General features: G+C 48.4%; 2 protein-coding genes across 3 annotated transcripts in view; one reads left to right on the forward strand and one right to left on the reverse strand.

The window, feature by feature from the left end:
- Positions 1-3,135, forward strand: part of Zfhx2 (zinc finger homeobox 2) — a 33,089-nt gene extending 29,954 nt beyond the window's left edge. Inside the window, 1 exon segment of the mRNA XM_005085579.4 lies at positions 11-3,135. Within this exon segment, the coding sequence (XP_005085636.2) occupies positions 11-978 (968 nt within the window). The 3' untranslated portion in view covers positions 979-3,135.
- Positions 1-9,527, reverse strand: part of Thtpa (thiamine triphosphatase) — a 45,972-nt gene extending 36,445 nt beyond the window's left edge. The window contains exons 1-3 of one of the 2 annotated variants that reach the window (XM_040740491.1): positions 9,187-9,527; positions 8,734-8,893; positions 7,330-7,721 (exon numbers count right to left, since the gene is read on the reverse strand). In XM_040740491.1, the coding sequence (XP_040596425.1) occupies positions 7,330-7,483 (154 nt within the window). In that variant the 5' untranslated portion in view covers positions 7,484-7,721; positions 8,734-8,893; positions 9,187-9,527. Of the gene's footprint in view, positions 1-7,329; positions 7,722-8,733 lie in introns of both variants that reach the window. The other variant, XM_040740493.1, reaches the window with a different exon arrangement.
- Between the last annotated feature and the right edge of the window lie 13,636 nt (positions 9,528-23,163).

A 23,163-nucleotide genomic window follows, 5' to 3' on the forward strand; every position in this document is an offset into this window, starting at 1 on the left:
GTCTTCCCAGGCCCTGCAGCCTCCTCAGGCCTCCTTGGCCTCGCCACTTCAGTCCTGCCTGCTACCACAGTGGTCCAGACTGCTGGTCCAGGCCGCCCCTTACCTCAGAGACCTGTGTCCAACCAAACCAACAGCTCTACTGACCCTACCCCTGGCCCAGCTACTGAGCCCTCAGGAGACAAAGTCTCTGGTGAACGAAAGCCAGTTGCAACCCTTTCCAGCTCCTCCACTGATGCCCTCAAGAACCTGAAAGCATTGAAGCCCACTGTCCCAGCCCTGCTGGGGGGCCAATTCCTGCCGTTCCCATTGCCCCCTGCAGGCGGGGCAGCACCACCAGCTGTCTTTGGTCCTCAGTTACAAGGGGCCTACTTCCAACAGCTGTACGGCATGAAGAAGGGGCTATTTCCCATGAACCCGGTGATACCTCAGACCCTCATTGGGCTGCTCCCCAATGCCCTCCTCCAGCCACCACCCCAAGCCCCTGAGCCTACAGCCACAGCACCCCCAAAGCCTCCTGAGCTGCCAGCTCCCGGGGAAGGGGAATGCAGTGAGGCTGACGAGCTGCTGACAGGCAGCGCGGGCATCTCCACCGTGGATGTTACTCACCGCTACTTGTGCCGCCAGTGCAAGATGGCATTTGACGGCGAGGCCCCCGCTACTGCCCACCAGAGATCCTTCTGCTTCTTTGGGCGGGGTTCCGGGGGTTCCATGCCTCCCCCATTGCGGGTACCTATCTGCACCTACCACTGCCTGGCCTGTGAGGTGCTGCTGAGTGGGCGCGAAGCCCTGGCCTCCCATCTGCGCTCCTCAGCCCACAGGCGCAAAGCAGCCCCACCCCCAGGAGGCCCTCCCATCACCATTACCAACAGCGCCACTGCTGTCCCGGCTGCTGTGGCTTTTGCCAAAGAGGAAGCAAGATTACCTCACACGGACCCCAACCCAAAAACTACTACTACCTCTACACTTCTAGCTTTATAAACAGATAAACCAAGATGGGGCAAGAGAGGGCCTCAGGGTTCCCTCACCCCTACCTTGAGCTCTGCCCACCTCATGGGAGTCTGTCAATCCCCACCTTCAGTGGGCTCCACACACCCCACCTCCAGCAGAGTCCTGCCTCCTCCCGTCCCCCAGACATTCTGACCCTTCCACAGCCCCTTGCAGACGCACCCCACCTTGGCTTACACATCTGCTTCCAGCCCTCTCCCCCGTAAACACACACCTTTCCATACTGTCGTACTGACTGAGAAAACGCCAAAAGAAAGACGAGAAGAAGAAAAGAGAAAACCCAAGACAAAAGGGGGGTGGGAAAATCAACTTTGCCACCTGCCTCTTGCCCCTTGTCCAGAGCACAGACTGCTCAAACTCCAAAAACCCGGTTGGCTCCTGAGGTTGGAGCCTGGGATGGGCAGGGAGCCCATAAAACTAACCAAACTGGAGGCTGTCGGGGGAGAAGCGCCCCTGTTCACTCTCCCCACCCCTCCCTCCTGACCCTCTCCTCACCTGATGGGACCCTTGCAGCCTGGACTCCTGGGGAAGCCGCTGCCAGGGACCCCTCTACCACCCCTCACCCCATATACCCTGGAAACTGCAGTAACTTTTTCTCAAAGGCTTTAAACACAGAGATCCTCTCAGCAGCTGTGGGCCTGCCCCATGCCCCAGCCCTGCCAAGGGCAGTCCAGCCTCCGGGGATCAGCATTGCCCACCAATGGCAAATCCAAAGTTCTTTAAAAAAAAAAAACAAAACTGAAACACACCAAATAAACAAGAGCAAGAGAGAGTGTGCACGTACACAAGCGAGCGATGGAGAGACCAGAGGAATGAAGTAAAGAGAACATAAGCTTTGACTACACAGAGAGAAAATACTCCCACCAAACAGGTTTTTTGGTTTTGTTTGTTTGGTTTACTGTTTGTGCCCTACCCCATCCCCACATTTGAGAGTTTCTTCTGATCTGAGCTCTGATGCCTCCACGCCCTGACTGGGTGTAGTGATCTGCAGGACTAGAGGCAGCCCAGCCTCCCCCTTGCTGTACCAGGCCTCAGACAGAACCAGTAAGTGACTAGCCCCATCCCCTGAGGCGAGCATGCATCAGGACACGTGATAATCCCCTCATCTCAGCAGTCAGAAAGCCTAGTGTGAGAGTCTTGACCATCCCAGGAAGGCCACGGCTGGGGGCAGTTCCGGCCTCTGAAATCAAGGCCATGTATCCCTTTTTCTTATTTACTGTTCCTGCCCAGGCTCCTGTCACGTTTCTCATTGTCTGGGACTTCCCCATGTACTTTCTCTCGTCTTAGTCCTCTGCCCTGCTCCATCCAGTAATCAGCGTCTTCTGGAGGCCTTGCCCAGAGTCTGCAGGAAGTGACTCCCTGAAGCACAACATGCCCTCCAGGGGATGCAACAGGGGTGCAGTGTCCTAGGGGAAGCACCCAATCTTACTTCCTGTGTGACCACCAGATCCCCAAGTCTAGCCCCAATGGCACAGGATAGATTTAATAGATGTTTTATTTTAGCAAAGAAAAGCCTGCAAATTTTCTTGCATCCGCCAGCTATTTCATCTCTCCCCTTAACTCTGAGGAGTCCCTTCAGGCTTCACACATTGGTCACCCATTTAATACGTATCTGCCCACCCAAGAGCTTGGCTTTGCCAGGCCCCCAGCCACACACCAACACTAAAACAGTGGTTTCTGTGCAGAAAGGGAGATGAGAGGAGGTTCACCTTAAACCCTTCTCACACATTCTGGATCTGAAACTCCTGGCCGTTCACTTTGAAAGTTAAGAAACTCCTAACTCCAGTCAATTGGGGGTAGGATGAAACCAGTTCTGTTGATACCAAAAATGCCAGTTACTAGAAAAACTAGCTCATGGTGGTCTGGAGCCTGCTGCCAGTGGTCCCAGACGCTCGGCACCTCTCTCACAGGCACACATTCCTCCCCTTCTCTCACTTGTTGGAATTCTATGTATAAAAGTATTTTCTTAGCAGCATGTGTATGAGGAAAAAGGGGTTTGTTTTTTTGGGTTTTTTTGTTTTGTTTTTTTACTCTGCTTTCTGGGAATGTGACTTGTGTATAAAAGATAAAAAAAGAGAAAGAAAAGGAACTTTAAAAGAAAAATCTTGGTAAACATCTGCCTTGGGATAATTAGAGGTGTTGTGTCGTGCATTTTAGCCTGGTTCAGTTGGATTAAGTTTGAACTATGGTTTTACCAAGAGTCACTGTTGCCAGAAATCCCTCCTCCTCTGCCTTTTTACACCTAAACACGGCGACATGGGTCACACCATGTAGTCACAACAGCAGACAGAAATTGACTGGGCAACTGCACTTTCCCAGGAACCTTGGAGGTGCTGACAGGTCAACCAGCACGGTCTCTGGGGTGCACGATCTCCGGGGTGCACGGTCTGCCGTCTTTCTCAGTTTTTTCTCACACCGCCACTTCAGGTGGCAACACACACCAGGAGACCTGGTGTCAGAAGAATACTAGAGGTGGCCATCAAGTCAGCAGGATCGTGTGCAATTACAGCCGAAAGGACACCTGCTTCTGCCTGTCAAGCAAGCTTGAACTCGGGTCTCTAAGATGGGTCCACCATGGCTTCGGATTTCTGACACACACAGGCTTAAAGAAGCACCCAAATCCAGGTCCCTTCTCACTCCAGGGTCATTGCTAGGAGGCAGGAGATACAAATGATCTTGTCTGTCTTTTCTCTAAACATTGTGAGAGGATCACCAGGTACTCCATCCTCAACCAGGAAAAAAAACAAAAAACAAAAAACAAGGTTTGCTGGAAGAACATGAGGGAAAGCTGAAGTCTTAGGAGCCAGAGAGGACAGATATGCCACCAGATCACTGACCAGTCTCACCCCAGACCTCTAGCCCTGGGGTGAACTTACAGAAGCGCGCAGAAGAACCAAGAAAGCCAATCATTCTAGGCATAACAGCTCCACTAGCTGCTCCCTTTCAATTCCTTAGTATCAGACAAGATCACCAAGTCCTCATCACCCCAATATTCCAAGACATTTGCTCATCTAGTCATTCATCCCTATAAAAATATTCACATATAAGGCTGGGTGTAGTGGAGGACACCTTTAGTCTCAGCACTCAGGAGACAGAGGCAGATAGATCTCTGTGAGCTCAAGGCCAGCCTGGTCTACAAATATGACTCCAGGCCAATCAGGGTTATACAGTGAGACCCCCTTCTCAAAAAACTAAAATAAAATTTACATATGAATGGAAACTGAGTTCTGTGTATAGCACCCCACCAACAAAACAAGCCCACCCTGGCCAAGAAGTCTGCAGGGAGATGTACACATACACACACTCACACACACACTCACATACACACACAGGCTTCCACTTGCACAAGAACATGCCGGGAGACAACCTTCCTGCCCTTAAGAACCAGAGCCTTCTAGGAATATAGGTTAGCCAAAGGGCACTTGCCTGCAAATACTTCCTCGTGTTAATGGAAATAGAGAAAGCTCACAAATGCAGCAAGTCTCAGGGAAATGTGACCAGCGTCTGTTAGTGTTGAACACTATTAACTCATGAGGGAAAAGCCGTAAATGATTGTTGCTGTCTATGACTGAGAGAAGTAGATGGGAAGACGAGGAAACATTTCAGAAAACTTTTATATCACCCTGGAACTGAGTGGACTGGGCTGGGGCCCAGAGAGGCCTGGGGTTGGGAAAACAGGGGACACATCTCAGAAACTAGTCAGAAACCTGTAGCTGTAAGACCACCGTTTCTAGGCGACTGAATTAGGAAAAAAGACCACAGTACTGCAGCAGCAGTTGCCATCGAGAAGGGCAATAGGCCAGAAGCAGAGCCTGCAGGAGCGGAGCATGGATAGAACACGAGGAGATGAAATGAGACTCAGAGAGGACATCCAGGGAAGATGAAATGACACTCAGAGAGAGAGGACATCCGGGGAAGATGAAATGAGACTCAGAGAGGACATCCAGGGAAGATGAAATGACACTCAGAGAGAGAGGACATCCGGGGAAGATGAAATGAGACTCTGAGAGGACATCCAGGGAAGGCTAGACCAAGGTCCGCTAAGTTTGAAGAAGCAAGAACAACACTGAGAGAACGCTCCTCTTGGAAGAGCCTACTTCTGTGGAACCAAGGATGAAATCCAGGTCCACAGCCCCAGTCCCACACACGCCACCCCAACTTTTTTTCTTTTTAAAATAGGGTCTCATGTAGACTAAGCTAGACTTGAACTCTCTGTGTAGCTCAGGATGACTTTGAACTCAGGGTCTTCTGGCCTCTGGGTCCTGATTGCTGGAATTACAGGCAAGCACACTGACTCCTTTTTTCTTCTTCTTTTTTTAACTTTTAAAGAATTCATTTATTTATTTATTGCAATGGTCTGAACTTGCTCTGTAGCTCCAACAGCTCTTTTTTCTTTCTTTCTTTCTTTTTTTGGGTTTTCGAGACAGGATTTCTCTGTATTGTTTTGGAGGTTGCCCTGGAACTCGCTTTGTAGACCAGGCTGGCCTCAAACTCACAGAGATCTGCCTGCCTCTGCCTCCCGACTGCTGGGATTAAAGGCGTGAGCCACCAAAGCCCACCTTCCAATAGCTCTTAAACTTCAAATCTTCCTGCCTCAGCTTCCTGAGCAGCTGAGGTTACAGACCTGTGGTGCCTCGAGGCCCAGGGGAAGACATCAGCACTTCCCCAAAACATAACATCCAGTGACAAAACTAGGTGACTCAATTGTGCAACCACCCTGTGACTCTCCTTGATATAGAAGGACCCAGATAATCTCTAACCAAAACACAGACAGAGATTAGAGTAGGTAGCCTTGTTCCTAACAGTGGGTTTCTGGCAACTCCCCAGTGGCAGAAGTTAGTGGGCAATCAGACTGAGTGAGTATAAGTAGGGCAGAAGGAGGTTGAACCTGTTAAGGAGAGCCGGTGAAGCACTAGTCTGGTCTAGCCATGCATAGTCTTCCCAATGGCTAAAGTCCAGAAGTGGGTGGTCAGCAGGATACATTGCCCACACCTGAAGTCTACAGTCCTTTTCCAACAATAGCAAACCCTGCACAGCATCTTCACTGGACATGAAGAACGAACGCCCACGCTGGACACGTCCTATTGAATGACTCAGGCAGGAGCAGCAGTGGTAGTATCTGCTGTGGCCCAGCCCTGTCCACTTCTGACTCCTCTTCACAACCCAGGTCCCCGAAAGGCAGGGAAGCAGGATGGCTCTCTCACACCACAAAATCCATACAGATATCACAAGGTCACAGAGGATATCAATCAATGCTCCTAATCTCTCGGTTCTCGGCGGAAGGTTTCGGAAGCACATGGCAGTCAGCAATCAGAACTGGGAGGACAAGGAAGTGGGATTTTGAAAGTGTTATGGAGGTGGCGGCGGGGGGGGGGGGTCTTCTGTGACAACTACTGCCAATTGCAGTCACTGTTCTAACAAGTCACATGTCCTGACTGAACCTCACAACTCCCCACTATTTACCAGCTACCCTCGCTCAGCACAAGCATGCGTATATCCCACAACATACATGCCATTGGTTTGACATGAAAGGTAGTCAAGGAAAAACAGAGGTATAAAGACAAGAAAATTTCAAACGAGGCTGGCTGCTCTAGAAGATGACTGCTACCTTGTGGAACAGCCTGCCCCAAAGTCCACCTTCATCGTGGTTACCTGAGTGTTTGTTTAAAGTATGACCCAAGATAAATCTAGGGGTGCAAGCCTGAAATGCCGACTTCTAGGGTGGCTGAGGCAAGAGGTTCCCAATAGCCTGGAGCACAGAGTTAGTTCAAGGGCAGCCTTGAACTTAACAAGACCCCATCTCAAAATAAAAAGCCAAAAGGGGACGTAATTCAATGATAGAGTATTTGCCTATCATGCACGGGCCCTGGGTTCAATTCCTAGTACCACAAATAATAATTAAATGTACATTTCTGAACCTCAGTGCACACCAAGTGAACTGGAAACTCCTGCTGAAATGAGCTGTGTGTTAGCTAAGAGCTGTTCCAGAGAGCTCAGTCCCACATATAGGTCTGTGCCCTGTCCCAGCTCTCCAGTCCCCAGAACAACTTTGCTACACCAGAGGCTCCTCCTACACAGTGACTAGTATCACTTCAGATTTCTTTTTGCCCTTTGCTGGGGATTGACCCCAAGACCTTACACATGCTAGGCAAACTCTCTGCCTCTAAGCTACACCCAATTCTACTTTTTTCTTCCCCAGATGTATCTTCTTCATTCCTTTGACAAACACCTTCAACCTTTCAATCTACTGGGATTGGTGTATCATGGGCTTATGGCAGCTTCCCTCTAACAGCAGAAAACAATTCTTAAACACTATCCGCTTACCGTGTTGACTGGAGACCTTCTGCTTTCTCTTCTCCCGTAGAAACCTTGCTTCTTCTGAAGCTGCCATCCACTTCAGAGATGTTGAGGTCAGAACTTCCCCAGCCCAGCGCAGCTCCACCCAGCATGGGCAGCAAACCCCCTGCTTACTTCCCATGAGCAGGCCTTATCTCGGAGAGCCATCTAGTCCAAAGCCACATTTTTCTCCAGATCTTCCGGATTGACAGCCTACGGCATCTGCCTACCCAGGGATTCAAGAAATCCAGTACTCTTGAAGAGGCTGCTTAGGGTTGAAATTTCAGGGCTGGTGTGTGTTACCACAGGTACTGGAGTGTCCTTCAAAGCCTTCAAAACATCTTCTCCTCTGCCATGGTCGTTGTTGGACCTTGGTCTCCCTTCCAAGAGAAGATTTCAAAGGCGGATGTTAGTCTGGTACTATTTGGGGTGCCATTGAGAAAGCCCAAAACACAAAATCTTAGTCTTTGTAGAAGTCCTGGGTGCCCTTGTCTTGCCTGCACTGAACCTCTCCAGTTCTACAGTGCCTCTCATCTTTGTAGGGACACTTGAATAAGGACAAGGGACTAGTTCATCTCAACCACAGGACAGCAGGAAACACACACGTAAAACCCAGCCACTCCTTAATAGCAAAGCCTGGTGTCTCCTTCCACTCTTTTTTGGTACTGAGTAACAGCACAGCTCTCAGGTCTCTCTCCAGGCCTTTTCACTCTCCAATTTTTTTTTCCTAGCTGCCCAGAGACGTACACAGCCACTGACTTCAGGGGTGACTATAGATGATGTCCTTGTCCCTCTATGCTCTAGATTCCTTTGCCTAGCTGCTCAAAAACAGTATGGTGCCATCTAAATCCCCTTATTGGGGTTAGTGAAGGCAGACAGATGAGTGTCCAGTTTGGTGCAAGCAGAGGTTAGATGTTGCAGTGAATGCTGGCTTCAGGCCATCTGTGAAGGACAGCCTCGTGTATCACTTCCCAACATGGAACCCCACCCAGCCTGGCACCTCCATGCACATGACCCCTCTCCCTCATTGCTGTCAAGTGGTGTCTTGAGCAAATTTGGCAGCTTTGGGTTTGCCGCAGTGCCAGAATCTGAGTCACTGGTCACATGCCAGTGCAATACTGCCAATTGTGGCAGCATCTACTTGGTTGGATGCCAAGCAGTAGGACCCAGATGGTGATGGTGAAAGAGGGGGAGGCAAGGAGAGGGGAAGGAGAGGGAGGCACCAGGGAGAAAAATCAGCCACACTTGTAAGAGTGGACAGTACAAATGGGATCCACACACACAAAAGAGGGACTCCTTCCATTTCACAAAAAAGGGACTCCTTCCATTTCCCAGCCCAGCTTCACATGCAACCCCTTCCCTCCCCACTACACCTGCAATGATGGTACATACAGAGCAGGCTGGAGGATGCGGCCATCGTCAGCAGGGGCATGACTGGAGGCCAGCAGGACTGTCGGGGCTCGCCACTCTCCTTCCTTGGGGTCTTAGCAATGGCATGCTTCCTCCATTGTGTCCTCGTGCGGCTCTGCATCTGTCATTCAGCAATCCATGCCTAAGAGGGAATGGAAGGAGGGCCTGGCAGAAAAAGTCCATTCTCCCAAAGAAAACATCCTTCGGCTCTCCACCTAACTCCTGGCACAACAACTTTCTCTGCCAAATTAGAGGGGCCACTGTCACCCTCCCCATGCACTCCACACAACCAGAGCCATGCCAGGCTCCATGGGCAGTACCAGCTTCCCTTGGACCCCGGTTCCCCTGCTGTCTTCTTCAGGGTTCTCTGAAAGGCCACGCTGCTAACCCAAACGAGTTCTCCCTGGGTAGTAGTGGCACAGTCCCTCCTCCTACCTCTTCCCTTCTTTCTTGGCTCTTCCCCATCTACTCTCTCCACTTTGCTCCCTAGACTGGAACAGAGATGACTCCTTCATGGTCCAAACACCTCTCAGAGCTCATCCTAGAGGGACAGCGGCTTCGGTAGCACATCTCCTCTCTACCCTCGCGTCCCTCGCGTCCCATAACCCAAGACCTGGGCACAAGCCCAACAGTTGTGATGCCAACAGCTCCAGTGTGCCGCACCCCGTCCCAGAGCATGGGGACTCGTGTCGCTGCCCTCCACTCATCCCCTCCCATCTCCATGGCACAGGGGTGGCAGCTGCAGTGCCAGTGCCTGCAATCGTGCAACCCTCTTCCCCCTCCAAGGCCCCACACCTCTCCCTCCTTCTCCCACTCCATCCTTCTGTCCTTCCAGTTGGATGCTACAGTGGCAACCGCAATGCCAGCCCCCACCCATGCCCAGGAGGCTCACATACAACACACGCGTATGCGTACATGTACATGCGCGCGCACACACACATACACACACGGCCCCGAGAGTGCCAGGCAGCGGTGGCAGACACACAGCAATGCTGTGACTGGTACCCGAGGAGGCAGCCAGATTCGGCACCTGATCCAGTACCCATTTGGGATTGGGTGGTGGCGGGCAGGCGAAGGGGTGATGGAGGCAGGCGATGGCCCTAGGTTGGCAGCCGATGGAGCTAGGAGAATGGAGGGAACAGATGCTCTTTGCCCAGCCTCCCTCCCTCTCTCTCCCTGAGATCAGTGCCAAGCTGGGGGATGGGGAGAGGGGGAAGATGGGGGAAGGGTGGCATTTGGAGAGCTGGCAGGCGGGGGTGGGGGGGAGCTGGGTCCGCCCAAGCTGGGCAGTGCCGGCACTGGCTGCCGCCTCTCCACTCTGCCATCTGTCTCGCTTCTCTCCCCACCCCCGTTCTCTCTTTCTCTTTCTCTTTCCCTTTCTTTCTCTTTCTCCTTCAACCATAGTGAAATGAAAAGAGGAAGACAGGGTCTTCATTCCACCCAGCCCAACCTCTGTACCACCCCCTTCTTCCTCCCACAACTCACCACGCCACACCACCACCAAGCCATCTGTGCTCTCTCTCCTCCTGGCTCGGCCACCTTCTTTCACTCACCTTCACCTCATGCCAAAACAGGTGCAATTAAGTACATATAATATACATTATATGGTATATATATGCACATATATGTACATTAAAAGGCAACTTAAAATGAAAACTATTTTCTTTGGAATGTACTGTCCTTCCTTCAGAGTCTAGGACCTCCTTGCCAATATTTATGTGGCAGGCAAAGGGAGGGGACCCTGTCCTCAGCTGGTGCCCATGAATCCCATGCCAGGGAGGAGGGGTGGCTGGGGTGGGGTGGGGGTGGGGTGGGGTACCGGGAGAGCTCTCTTCTTTCTGCGCCTGTGTTTGTTTCTTTTTCCCTACTCTTCTACTTCCGGAGTAGATTCAAATAGATCTAGAGTCTTCCCCACCCCCAGCCCCCCAGCCCTGGCTTCCAGGGCCCCTTCTCTCCCTGCTTTTCATTTTATTCCTCGATCACCCTTTCCGGTTTTGTGTGTGTACGTGTGCATGCGTGCAAGTGTGCTTGCATCCATGGCAGTGGGCACCGTGCCAGCCGCCACGCTGCCATCTGCGATGCCTTCTGCAGCCTCGGCTACTTCTCTCTGCCACCTTCAGCTCCCAGCTCCCAGCATCCTGCTCCCCACCCCCAGTCCCCAATCATTAATTAGCCACTGAATTAATTAAATCGTGAATGCTAATTAACATTCCTACAGGGCAGGCTGCCAGGCTGGGGGCAGAGGGGATGAGAAGACAAGTGGGGATCTGGAGGCAGAGAGGACACAGGAGACAGAGGGAGACAGAACGCAGGGTGGGGACAGACAGGGCAGGCTTGCAGGGAGAGGGCACTGGCATGGAAAGTGGGGGGTTAAGCACCTTGAGGTAAGTGAATGCAACACAGCCTTCCCACCCAAGTAAGACACAGGTAATTCCTTGTCAACTTACCTCCATCCCAATTTGAGGACAGCTCAATTGGAATGGGACACTCTGACGGTGGCATGACTCTGGATAACGGTGCTTGCTGCCAAACATAGCCGTCAGAGTTCAGTCTCTGAGGACCACATGGTGGAAGCAGGGAACCGCCTCCAGTCAGTGTCCTCTGGCCTCCGCACACGCACACCATAGCATATATGCCCACACACAAGTAAACAAATGTGGTAATATAAATAAATGAGGGTTCACGCTATAAACATAAAGAAAACCAACAGCTATGGCATGTCTGCCTGACACTGGCCCTCAGACCAGGTAGCAGAAGATTCTATACTTCTCAAGGCCCATGTAAAGCCCATCTTCCTCTCACTGCCATAGGCACCAGGCACACACTTGGTGCACATACATACATGCAGGCAAAGTTCTCATACACAAAAAAATAAATAAATCTTTAAAAGACACATTACATTAAAAAAAACTGTTAGCAGCGTTTAACCTACCTATTCCAAACTGTGTGTGTGTGTGTGTGTGTGTGTGTGTGTGTGTGTGTTTAATTATTGGCAGGAGCACATGTATGACACAGAGCATATTTGGAGGCCAGAGAACAACTTGTAGGAACCAGTTCTCTTCTTCTACCATGGATCCCTGGGGTGGACTTAGGTGTGAGGTCTGGCAGCAGGTACCTTTACATGCTGAACCAATTCAATGACCTTCTGCTTTTGTTTTCTGAGACAGGGTCTTGCTCTGGAGTCCAGGCAGGCCTCAACTTAGTATGTAGCCCGGGTTGTCCTTAAACCCATAGCAATCCTCCTGAATGGTAAGATTAAAGATATGAGCCCCCAAGCCTAGCTTTCACCTTTTAATTTCATCTTTTTTCTTCTTCATTTTTCTTCTTTCTTTTTTCTTTTTTGTTCCTCTAAGGGTTGAACAAATGACCTTGTATAGCCCTTAATTTTCCTTTCTTCACATGAAGTACTCTGCTTTGTAGAGAGCCCTGCATGGATGATCAGAAGTTTTGGTCTAGAAGCTGACAGACAGATCCATTGTTTCAAGGTAAAGAGGATTCTTTTGTTTGTTTTTGAGACAAAAGCTGTCTGTGTAGCCCTGGCTGTCCTAGAACTAACTATCTTGAACTCACAGAGATCCACTGGCCTCTGCCTCCCTAGTGCTGGGATTAAATGTGTGTGCCACCACACCCGGCCTGGAGAAGAGGATTCTAAGAGTCCATAAAAGAACAACACAGTGTTCCGTTGTCTAGATATGAAGCAGAAGTACTAGGCCAGCTCCCAATGGAGAAGCCTATTGCTCTTTAGAATCACAGTGTCATAGGGTCACTATCTCTGTGTTGAGACACCGTGACCAAAGAAACTTGGGAAGGAAAGGGTTTATCTGGCTCACACTTCCACATCACTGGTCATCATCAAAGGAAGTCAGGACCGGGACTCAATCAGGGCAGGAACTGGAGTCAGGAGCTGATGCAGAGGCCATGGAGGGGAGCTGCTTAGCCTGCTTTCCTACAGAACCTCTAAGCCAGGCCTCCATGAGCTTCTGAACATCTCTCTCATGATTTCCACTTCCCTACCACCATCTTTTCTTGACCCACTCATGGATAAAGGGGAAGAAAGCAAAGTCCCTTTTTCAATCAGAGAAAGTGAGAAAGAAAAGACCTAGACACTAACACACACACACACACACACACACGGTGGTGGTGGGCATCATGATAGTCAAGAAGTCAAGAGCTCCACTAATAACAGCAACTCAGCCCTCAGGACAATGTTTTTTGTTTTGTTTTGGTGGTTTTTTGGTTTGTTTTTTTGTTTGTTTGTTTTGAGACAGGGTTTCTCTGTGTAGCCCTAGGTGTTCTAGCATTCATTCTATAGACCAGGCTGGCCTCAAACTCACAGAGATTCCCCTCCCTCTACTTTCCAAGACATGTGCCACCACCGCCCACCCACCCAGAGTTTGTAAAGTTATCTTTGCTAAATTATTCCTCCCGTCAGTGCGAAGAAAGAGCCCAGCTAGCTAGAATCATGGTCCAATCTGGCTCACTCTTCCTTCCAGAGCCCAGTTTATCCATAGTCGGCAGCAGAGCTACAGTACAAATGATGACTGCTCAGTTTTCAAGTAGCACTGCCAAGTCTGGCCAGCTCCCTACAACAGTGGGCTACAAAACTCAGTATTGGCACACTGTAAACTGTCTTCTGGAACCATCACTCTGCCTAACAAGCATTCTCTAAGCCTCCTACCATCAGTGGTAAAGATGAGGGGAGGCTGGTCAGGATTGGCCACTGGGAGCCAAGCAGAGGAAAAGGAAGTGCTCAGTGCCTAATGTGAACTCCCTAACTTCACCCTCTCTCCCAGATATGCACCCCAAGTTAGGGCCTTTACACTAGCTATTCCCAGGGCATTTCCCACATAACTGTACAGCCAGCCACCTGCCTTCCTGCTCTTTGTTGGCTGTGATGGATTTCCTTGATTATCAACTTTTGGAATGAACTACAATCCAGAAATGGAGGGCACACCAGTAAGATTTCTTTTGCTTAGTTTGAAGTGGGCAAATCTGCTTCTAGTCCAGACCTTTGAAGTAGAAAGATGCACGCCTTTGATCTGGATCTCGTGGCAGGAAGACTCACCTTTAGTATGGACCACACCCTCTGCTGGCAGCCTGTGTAAGGAGATGGAAGAAGAAGAAGAAGAAGAAGAAGAAGAAGAAGAAGAAGAAGAAGAAGAAGAAGAAGAAGAAGAAGAAGAAGAAGAAGAAGAAGAAGAAGAAGAAGAAGAAGAAGAAGAAGAAGAAGAAGAAGAAGAAGAAGAAGAAGAAGAAGAAGAAGAAGAAGAAGAAGAAGAAGAAGAAGAGAGCTTTTGCTCTTTGCCTGCTTACCCTTGCCTTGTGCCTGCTTACCCTTGCCTTGCTAGCAGGAGTATTCCTTCACTGGTACTAGAGCCTTCTTCAGGATTCCAGTGTCTACTGAAGACCAGCTGAGACATCCAGACTTGTGGACTGAGAAACTTCTGGATTTTTGGACCTTCCATTCCTAGCCAGCCATTGTTGGATTAGCTGGGCCACAGCCTGTAAGCCATTCTAATAAATTCCCTTTCTATATACATAGAGAGATTCCTTCTATAAATTCTGCTACTCCAGAGAGCCCTGCCTAATACATTGGCTGAGGCCAAGCCTGCTCTCCCTATTAATACAGCAATCTGTTCCCTTTACCAAATTCCCTTTACCACGCTGTTTTTCCCCATTACATATATTATATCCTGACATGTTACATAACTTGGTCATTATGCTTACCATCTGCCTCCTGTTTCACCTGTGACAGGAGCTCTACAAAGGTGAGGATCTTTGGTTTGTTTGCTGGTGTAACCCTAAGCACCAACAATAGTGCTTGACACAGGAGGTGCCCAACAAGTATTTACTGAACGAACAAACCCATACTGTGATGTGTCTGCTTGGATAGACCAATCCATTTTACTCATTATCTGGAGTTGAGAGCAAAGAGAGATGAGTTATCCCTCGGGATTCTGTTTTCCAAAAAGATGGATGGCTAGAAAACATCCCCACCCTTCTCTGTCTTCAATATATGCCCATCTGCAGATGCTGGAGAATGGAGAGGATGTTTTCTGATGAACCTTAACCTCCTTTTCAACTTGCACTCAGTGAGGTTGTCTATTCCTTCATGGACTCCAGCCTTCAACGCTGGGTCAGACAAAAAACAAAAACTTCCAGAGCCAAGGAACTCTAGCTTAAGTAAGAATTACCTGATAGTGCTGGAACGATGCCTTGGTGGTTAAGAGCACTGTTTCCAGAGGTCCTGAGTTCAATTCCCAGCAACCATATGGTGGCTCACAAGCATCTGTGATGGGACTGGAGGCTCTCTTCTGGTGTGCAGATGTGTTGGGGACTGCTAAGAACCTTGAACAAAATGGAGTCTGTCAACCATTTCTTGGCCTTCTGCCTACGTGACTGCGAGCACACATGCCCTTGAGACAAAGGAAAAGGCTAACCATAAAAGTTAAATTTACACAGGGCAGCCCACCCGCCTAGCCAAGGGGAAGTAACCCTTACAGAGCAATTGTCTTTGTTAACAAAAGGTTAAAGTGTTCCATTGAATACTTCCTACCCCTCCCTAATTCCTGCACCTGACTTGCACTGACAAGCATTTGTGGAATGCGACTGATGACTGATGGAAAATTATAGCTTTGTCTTTACCGTATTTGGTGTATATTTGAGCTGAGACTTGATTGGCATGCTTGTACCGCCTCCTGAGATTCTTCCTCTATAAGTACCAGCTCACCCCCAAAATAAATGCTCTTGATCAGCAAAAGTTGTCTAGAGCCTGCTTCACTTAACCTCTTGAAGTTTACTTTTAAGATCGGATCTGCTCGTGAAGGCCCACCAAATTAGTAGCAACCCTCATCACCTCATCACCTCATCCCCTCGGGTCGGGGGTACCCTCGGGGGGTCGCACAGATGAGCATGCAAGGCAGAGCCTGAATACATAGAATAAATAAATCTTAGAAACTGATGAAGTAGATGAGTTTAGTTCCACCGAGCTAACTCAGCATGGGCCAGCCTTTGTCCCAGTGTCTTGACTGTGCCTTGTAACATATTGACAGTGTTCTTTCAGGAATTTAGAGCTGAGCTTAACTATCTCATTTTTGAAAGCAGGCAGTTAAAAATGAGCATGCCTGAATCTGGGTGTGGTTGTGTACTCCCTTAATCCCAGCACTTGGGAGGCAGAGGCAGGGGGATCCCTGAGTTCGAGGCCAGCCTAGTCTACAGAGTGAGTTCCAGGACAGTCAGGGATACACAGAAAACCCTTTTTTTCAAAACAATGGCATAAAAAGAGCATGCCTGGCTGGGTGGTGGTGGCCCACGCCTTTAATCCCAGCACTCAGGAGACAGAGGCAGATGGATCTCTGTGAGTTCGAGACCAGCCTGGTCTACACTAGTTCCAGGACAGCCTTCAAAACCACAGAGAAACCCTATCTTGAAAAACCAAAAAACCAAAAACAAACAAAAAGAACATGCCTGAAATAGTGGAAGTTACCTTCCTCCATCCATTTTATACAAAGAAAATTGGCATAAATGAGGGGAGTAAGCTGGGGCTGGCCTCTGCTGAAAGCCCTCCAAGTACCAGGCACAGCACAACTTTCTCAGACAAGTTAATAGGCAAAGCTGAAGGGATCCATATTCCTACCTCGATCTTGCTGTTGCACTAAGCAACTGCTCTGTTCCAGGAAGAAGTCCTCAAAGGGACAAAACAACACACATCCATTAATCAGACCTCGGTCAGAGGAGAGACTCCAGGACTTTCTAGACAGAGGCCTGGAAAAAGGAAAACTAGCCAGAGGGGAGAGGGTCAACAAGATGTCCCAGTGCCTATGAGTGGGCACACATGGGTCTGTGAGCCACAGGCAGAGCTACCCAGGAAGATACAGGCAGGAGCAGGGCACTGTGGACCTTTCTCTGGTCTGTTCTCATTGTCTCCTCTGTCCTTATATCTTATTAGAAGATAGCATTGTTCCTGCTCATTCCACACAGAGAAATGACTGAGTCGCTTAGGTGTAAAGCCAGCGAGGCCAGATTCCAGGCCCAGAGGCTGAAAAGGAGCCCCGCTGCCTTTTCATTTTCATAACTGCCTGTCACCTGAAGTGTCCAAAGACCAGCTCCATTTCCTCCAGCATGAGACATCACAAGGGTGACTTCCTTTGGCTCGCATTTCATCCACAGCAGGAACACATTAACTAATCTAGTCGACAGTTCTGTGGAACTGGATTCTTCTACCTGTATTACGTATGGGGACGTTGTGGCAGAGCAGTCTACTACTGAGAGAAACAGCTAGGACTCTGACTAGGCTGCCTGAGCTTCAGAGCCCAGTTTTGCTTGTTTTGTTTGTTTGTTTAGAGACAGCCATCTCACTGTGTCCCCCAGGCTGGCCCAAATTCAAGATCCCCCCTCCCCGTCTCAGCCTGCCAAGCATTGGGGATCACAGGGCTGTAGCACCATCCATGCCAGCTCACTCTTAATTACATTAAGTAAATCTTTAAAGTAAGAGTGAATTTTACCACACCTAGGGACACATGCCTACAGTAGCAACACTTCAGAGGCTACAGCAAGAAGCCTGAGTATGTGATGAACTGAGTCACAAGATAACACCTGTCTCAAAAAAAAATTAAAATAGTGGGCTTTGGTGACCAGGCGATTATGTAGCACGCCTTTAATCCCAGCACATGGGAGGTAGAGACAGGTACATCTCCATGAGTTTGAGGCCAGCCTGGTCTACAAAGAGAGTCCCAGGACAACCAGGGCTACATAGAGAAGTCATATCTCAACAAACAAACAAACATAGTGGGCTTTGGGGCCTGAGAAGCTGGGCCTGAATCCAGCTGTTTCTCTCTCTATGAACTTCTTGCCTCAGTTTCTCTATCACAGGGCTTTGCCTACATGAATTGATTTGACACCTATATAGAAGAAATGCTAACTAAAAGGTGGTCACTGTTATGACTGCTACTGTTTAAGGAAACAAACTAGTCTCTAGAGGTCTGCGACTGACAGTTACGAAATGTAAACGTTACTCTGAAGTCACTGAGAGCAACCCAAACATTTTCAGCAATGGTCCAACAGGAAGAGCTATGCTTCAGATGGGATTTTAAGAACTAAGAGGAAGACAGATCTGAATAGGGACAGGACCAGAGGCCGAGCTCTCAGGGGGGTCTAGCTGTTGATGTTTCAGATGATCTTAAAGAAACAAAAATGATGATAACAACTTTCCTTAGCTATGTATGTTAAGGGATAAGTAGAAAAATCAGAATGATGGTTTGTGCTTGGAGGCATCAGGAAGACAATGGAACCACCTAGCAAAAAAGTGACTAAAAGGAGCAGGTCTGACAAGCAAATAACGGAGTTGACTCTGAAAACATTAAGCTGAACAGCATTTGAATCACCCAAGTGGAAGTAACCACTCAGCAGACGGATGTTTTGGAAGCTCAGGGAAGAATTCTGGGCTGATGGAGTCTTAGGAGCTGTTAGGAAATCAATGCTAAAACTGAAGAAGACAATCAGTTCCCAGAAGTCCTCTGGCTTCCACCCCAACACACACACACACACACACACACACACACACACACACACACACACACACACACACACACTGGCTTCCACCCCAACACACACATGTTATTAAAAATGTATATATATGTAAGTAACTTCAACCAGAAAAGAACCTAGGAAGAAAGAGAGTCACAAAGACACAGGTGTAACAGAAGAACCCATGGGAAAATAGTTTCAAGACAGAGAGGAAGTCAGCAGGTGGTCTATGGGATCGGGGAAAGGCCAAGATTTTGTGATTATTCCATTTCTTTCCACACAGGTTATTGTCTCAGAACATTGCTTAGGACTGCTGTGTTTTATAATCACTATATTAATACCACTAAAGAAGAAAACCTATTTATTTATTCAGTAGGTAACAGCACTTGTGGGTGAAGCCTGATGACTTGAGTTTAATCCCCAGAACCCACATGGTGGCAAAGAATCATTCCCAGAAGTCCTATCACACACACACACACACACACACACACACACACACACACACACACACACACACACACACGGATGGGGGAGTTAGGTATCCCAACTCCAAGACCAAGTTGTTTCACACTAAGTACTAACCTGTGCGTCCTTTGTCCTTTAACTGCTACAAGCTTTGGCCAAACCTTGACCGTTGGCATTGGGGTCAGGAAAGGAGTTTGGTGTTGTTTTAAGACTTATTTGTATTTTCTGTGTTTGAGCATTTTGCTGGAATATACGCATGTGTACCACATGTGTGGCTGGTACCCGTGGGGAGTCGGAAGAGGGTGTGAGTTTCTCTGGAACTGCAGGTACAGAAGGTTTCAAGCCTCCATGTATATACTGGGCAGCAAACCCGAGTCCTCTGGAAGAGCGGCCAGTGCTCCTAACTGCTGAGCCGTCTCTCCAGCCCCAAGGAAAGGAGTTTAAAATGCTTTCTTGCCACTCAGCATGAGAGCCGGAACCAGATGGGTAAGCTGGTCACTTAGGTCCCTCTCCTGAGTGTTTCCTCCTACCTCTGCACTGGGAGGATTGCTCTTCCAATGACCTCACTAAAGAAAGAAAGAGGCGGTGTGTGGAGGAGTGGCAGAGCTGTTGGCATGGTTTTTCCTTCTTTTTATTTATTTATTTTATTTATTTATTTTTCGAGACAGGATTTCTCTGTGGCTTTGGAGGCTGTCCTGGAACTCGCTCTGTAGACCAGGCTGGCCTCGAACTCACAGAGATCCGCCTGCCTCTGCCTCCCAAGTGCTGGGATTAAAGGCATGCGCCACCAACGCCCGGCTGGTTTTTCCTTATTTTATTCTCACTCTGAAAACAAGCAAGCAAACAAAAATCTTTCTTTAGAAAAAGATGGATTGTTTTTGCTTTTGTCTGGTACCCTGTGGAGGGCAGAAAAGGGCATCAAGTCCCAGATCTCCTGAAACTGGAGGTACAGATAGCTGTGGAGCACCACCATGTTGGTGCTGGGAAATGAACCCAGGCAGGGCAAGCAGCACAGGCCCTCAACTGCTGAGCTGCCTCTCCAGCCCCCAAGTTTCTCTCTTCCGAGGCAGGGCTCTACTGTGTAGCCCAGGCCAGCCTAAACCTTGTACAGGTAGACCCTGCCTGTAGAGCGTTCCCAGGAGGGAGCTGTACCTTCTGACCATGCAAGCCTGATTGACTGATTAGAGTCTCCATGATTTCAGAGAGCTGGGATGTTGCAAGTCCAGAGAGAAAAGATCTTGGGCCACCTTTATCCCCCTTAATAGCCATTCACTGGCCTCCTCTGTCGCTGACTGACAGCTTTGTACCCACTGGGCAAATCCCTTGGAACGCACAGACAGAGCACTGGCTCTTTGGAATGTCTTAATTCAGCAGACCAGCATCTTCCACCAACCCCAAATCTAAGAATGTTATCAGGTAACATCTGAGGCTTTTATCAGAGGGCTCCCCTCCTTTCTCACGTCTCCACCAACATATGTGAAAGTGTCTTGGTTTATGAGTTTCGTTGTTCTATTACTAGCTGCCATAATGGAACATGGAATTTGGGGTGACATTAAAAAAATCTGTGCTCTCAGTATATGGTCACATTTAGCTTCAGAAAAAAAAACCTATCTCTCACCCCCTTTGAGGTGAGAGTTTCATTTTCTCATCAACATGCCTCAGTTCCCAAGGGTTGGAATTATAGGTATGTACCACCATGTCATAGTAGTTGCTGGGTTTTGTTTTTGTTTTGTTTTTTACTAAATAATAAAAAATAAAATAAAGAATAAGAAAGGAAAAAGCAAAACTGAGGGGGCAGGACAGAGGCAGGCAGACCTCAAAACCCTGTCTCAAAAACAGGAGTGGGGGGGGCGGGAAGATGAGGAGGAGGAGGAGAGAAAGAAGAAGAAGAAGAAGAAGAAGAAGAAGAAGAAGAAGAAGAAGAAGAAGAAGAAGAAGAAGAAGAAGAAGAAGAGGAAGAGGAAGAGGAAGAAGAGGAAGAGGAAGAGGAAGAAGAAGAGGAAGAAGAGGAAGAGGAAGAGGAAGAAGAAGAAGAGGAAGAGGAAGAGGAAGAGGAAGAGGAAGAGGAAGAGGAAGAGAAAGAAAGTCAGCTGGGACTGCAGAGATGGCTCAGTAGTTAGGAGTACCCATGGCTTTTCCAGAGACCAGAGTTTGATACCCAGCACCCATAACAACCACCAAGAACTCCAGGCCCTGGGGACCCAACACCTTTGACCTCCGTGAGGGCCTGCACCCACATGTACACACCCACAGACTAATGTATCTATCCTCATTTAAAATAATTTAAAATGAAAGCCAACAGCATTGTGAAGTGGCATGAAGGAAACTGACTAAAATCTTAAAAAAAAAAAAAATCAGTCCTTGACCTGACTGCTCCTTGTGTCCCAAGCTTTGTGATCTCAGACTTGACTGTTTTCCTTTCTCTCACCAGAATAAAGGCTCTTGCTGTGACAACTGTACACACGGTATTCCACAGGCTGTGTTTACATTGAGGACTGCCTTGCACACATTTCTACTCCTTATTAAAATCCCATGATGCAGATGCTGCCTTCAGTTGCAAACGAAGGAACAAAGGTAAAGACAGCCTACAACCTGCCTGGTGTGCAGAGCTATGCAGCAGTAGTTGAGTTCCCGGGTCACCTGTCACAGCTCTCTGAACCTGCTTACATCTGGCACCAGTGTAGATGCCCTCCAAGCTGCCTTTCAGCTCCAATGCTCTGGGTTTCTTTGCTTTTAAGTTTCTGAGGCCAGGCCTCACACTGTAGCTCAGGACAGCATAGGACCACCCATGTAGCCTAGAGTGCCTCAGACTCCCAGCAGCCCTTCTTCTGCCTCCTGGTGCTGAGGTTACAGAACTGAGCATGCACACACACACACACACACACACACTCACACACTCACACACACTCACACTCACACTCTCACACTCACACACACTCACACACTCACACACACTCACACACACTCACACACACTCACACTCACACACTCACACACTTCCAAAAAACAAATCTGTGAGACCACGTTGTTATAATTGATGGTAATTACGTCTCAGTCTTTTTTTTGTCTTTTTTTTTGAGACAGGGCTTCTCTGTGGGGCAGTCCTGGCTTACTGAGATGTACCTGCCTCTGCCTCATGAGTGCTGGCATTAAAGGCCTGGCTACTTATTCTTTCTTACATTACCTATTCATTAAATGTTAGAGGAAAGGATCCTAAGAGCTCCTCTAAGCAAATGTTTTTCAGATCTGGGCGAAGATATTGTGACAGGCCCCCAGACCTTAGCACAATTGCCATGTTAGAGGCACTGAGGCACCATTCTGAACCTAGAGCCCAGCACTTAGACAACACCACCTGCCAAATGAGAACAAAGACGTCATCCATCAAAGTCTGTAGTTCTTGGAAATTCCCTGAAGGCCTAGCCTCAATTTGTGGCCTCTGCTGTCCCAAGTCTGGCTAACTGCTCTTGCTAACTGAGGTCTGTCAGCCCAGGGTGTGGCTTTTGCACTTAAAAGCTCACCCTGAAAAAGGCTCAGACTGCACTAGGGTCCCAAACATCCAGTGTAGTTGCCAGCTGGCTAATAAAATATTTCTGTTGGCTTGAACCACGTGTGAGCGGTCTTCTCTGCTGGACAATAACAATATTCCTAACAATACTGTTATGAATTCGTAACTCTTTTTTTTTTTTTTTTTTGGTTTTTCGAGACAGGGTTTCTCTGTAGCTTTGGAGGCTGTCCTGGAACTCACTTTGTAGACCAGGCTGGCTTCGAACTCACAGAGATCCGCCTGCCTCTGCCTCCCGAGCGCTGGGATTAAAGGCGTGCGCCACCAACGCCCGGCTGAATCCGTAACTCTTAACGATATTCCCAACTCCACTTTAGACTGGATCACAACCTTAGGAAAGTGGGATCAGCCTCTCCTTCTGTATAGAAACACATATGTATATGCATGAGAGAATGAGGAAAAACATGGAAAAGAGTTTCAATGTGCTCTCTTTGTAGTGTCTGAGATTTTCACCTACTCAAAATTAGATGATAGGAAGGCTCCCAGGCCACTCCACTGCTGTCAATGCACGTCAGAAACTCTAACTCTGGAAGGTGCAAGAGTTTATACATAAAGATGTGTATGTTTATCACAGAAGGAGAGAAATCCAGCCAAACAACAACAAAAGTAGAAATAAGTCAGGCTATAACCCAGACGTCCAGGAGACTTAGGCAGGATTTAGGTTCAAGGCCAGACTTGCCTACATAGTGAGACCCTATCTCAAGACAATAAAGCCCAATATTCTAACATCTAATAAATAAATAAATAAATAAATAAATGTTTTTAATAAATCATTACATAGCCCTGATATTAAATGTTCATTCAAAATAGCTTATCTTTACTTGTTTATGTTTGTTTGTTTGTTTTGTTTTGTTGAGACA

The sequence above is a fragment of the Mesocricetus auratus genome, unplaced genomic scaffold, assembly GCF_017639785.1.
Source record: "Mesocricetus auratus isolate SY011 unplaced genomic scaffold, BCM_Maur_2.0 Super-Scaffold_100707, whole genome shotgun sequence".
In the NCBI taxonomy this organism is placed as follows: domain Eukaryota; kingdom Metazoa; phylum Chordata; class Mammalia; order Rodentia; family Cricetidae; genus Mesocricetus; species Mesocricetus auratus.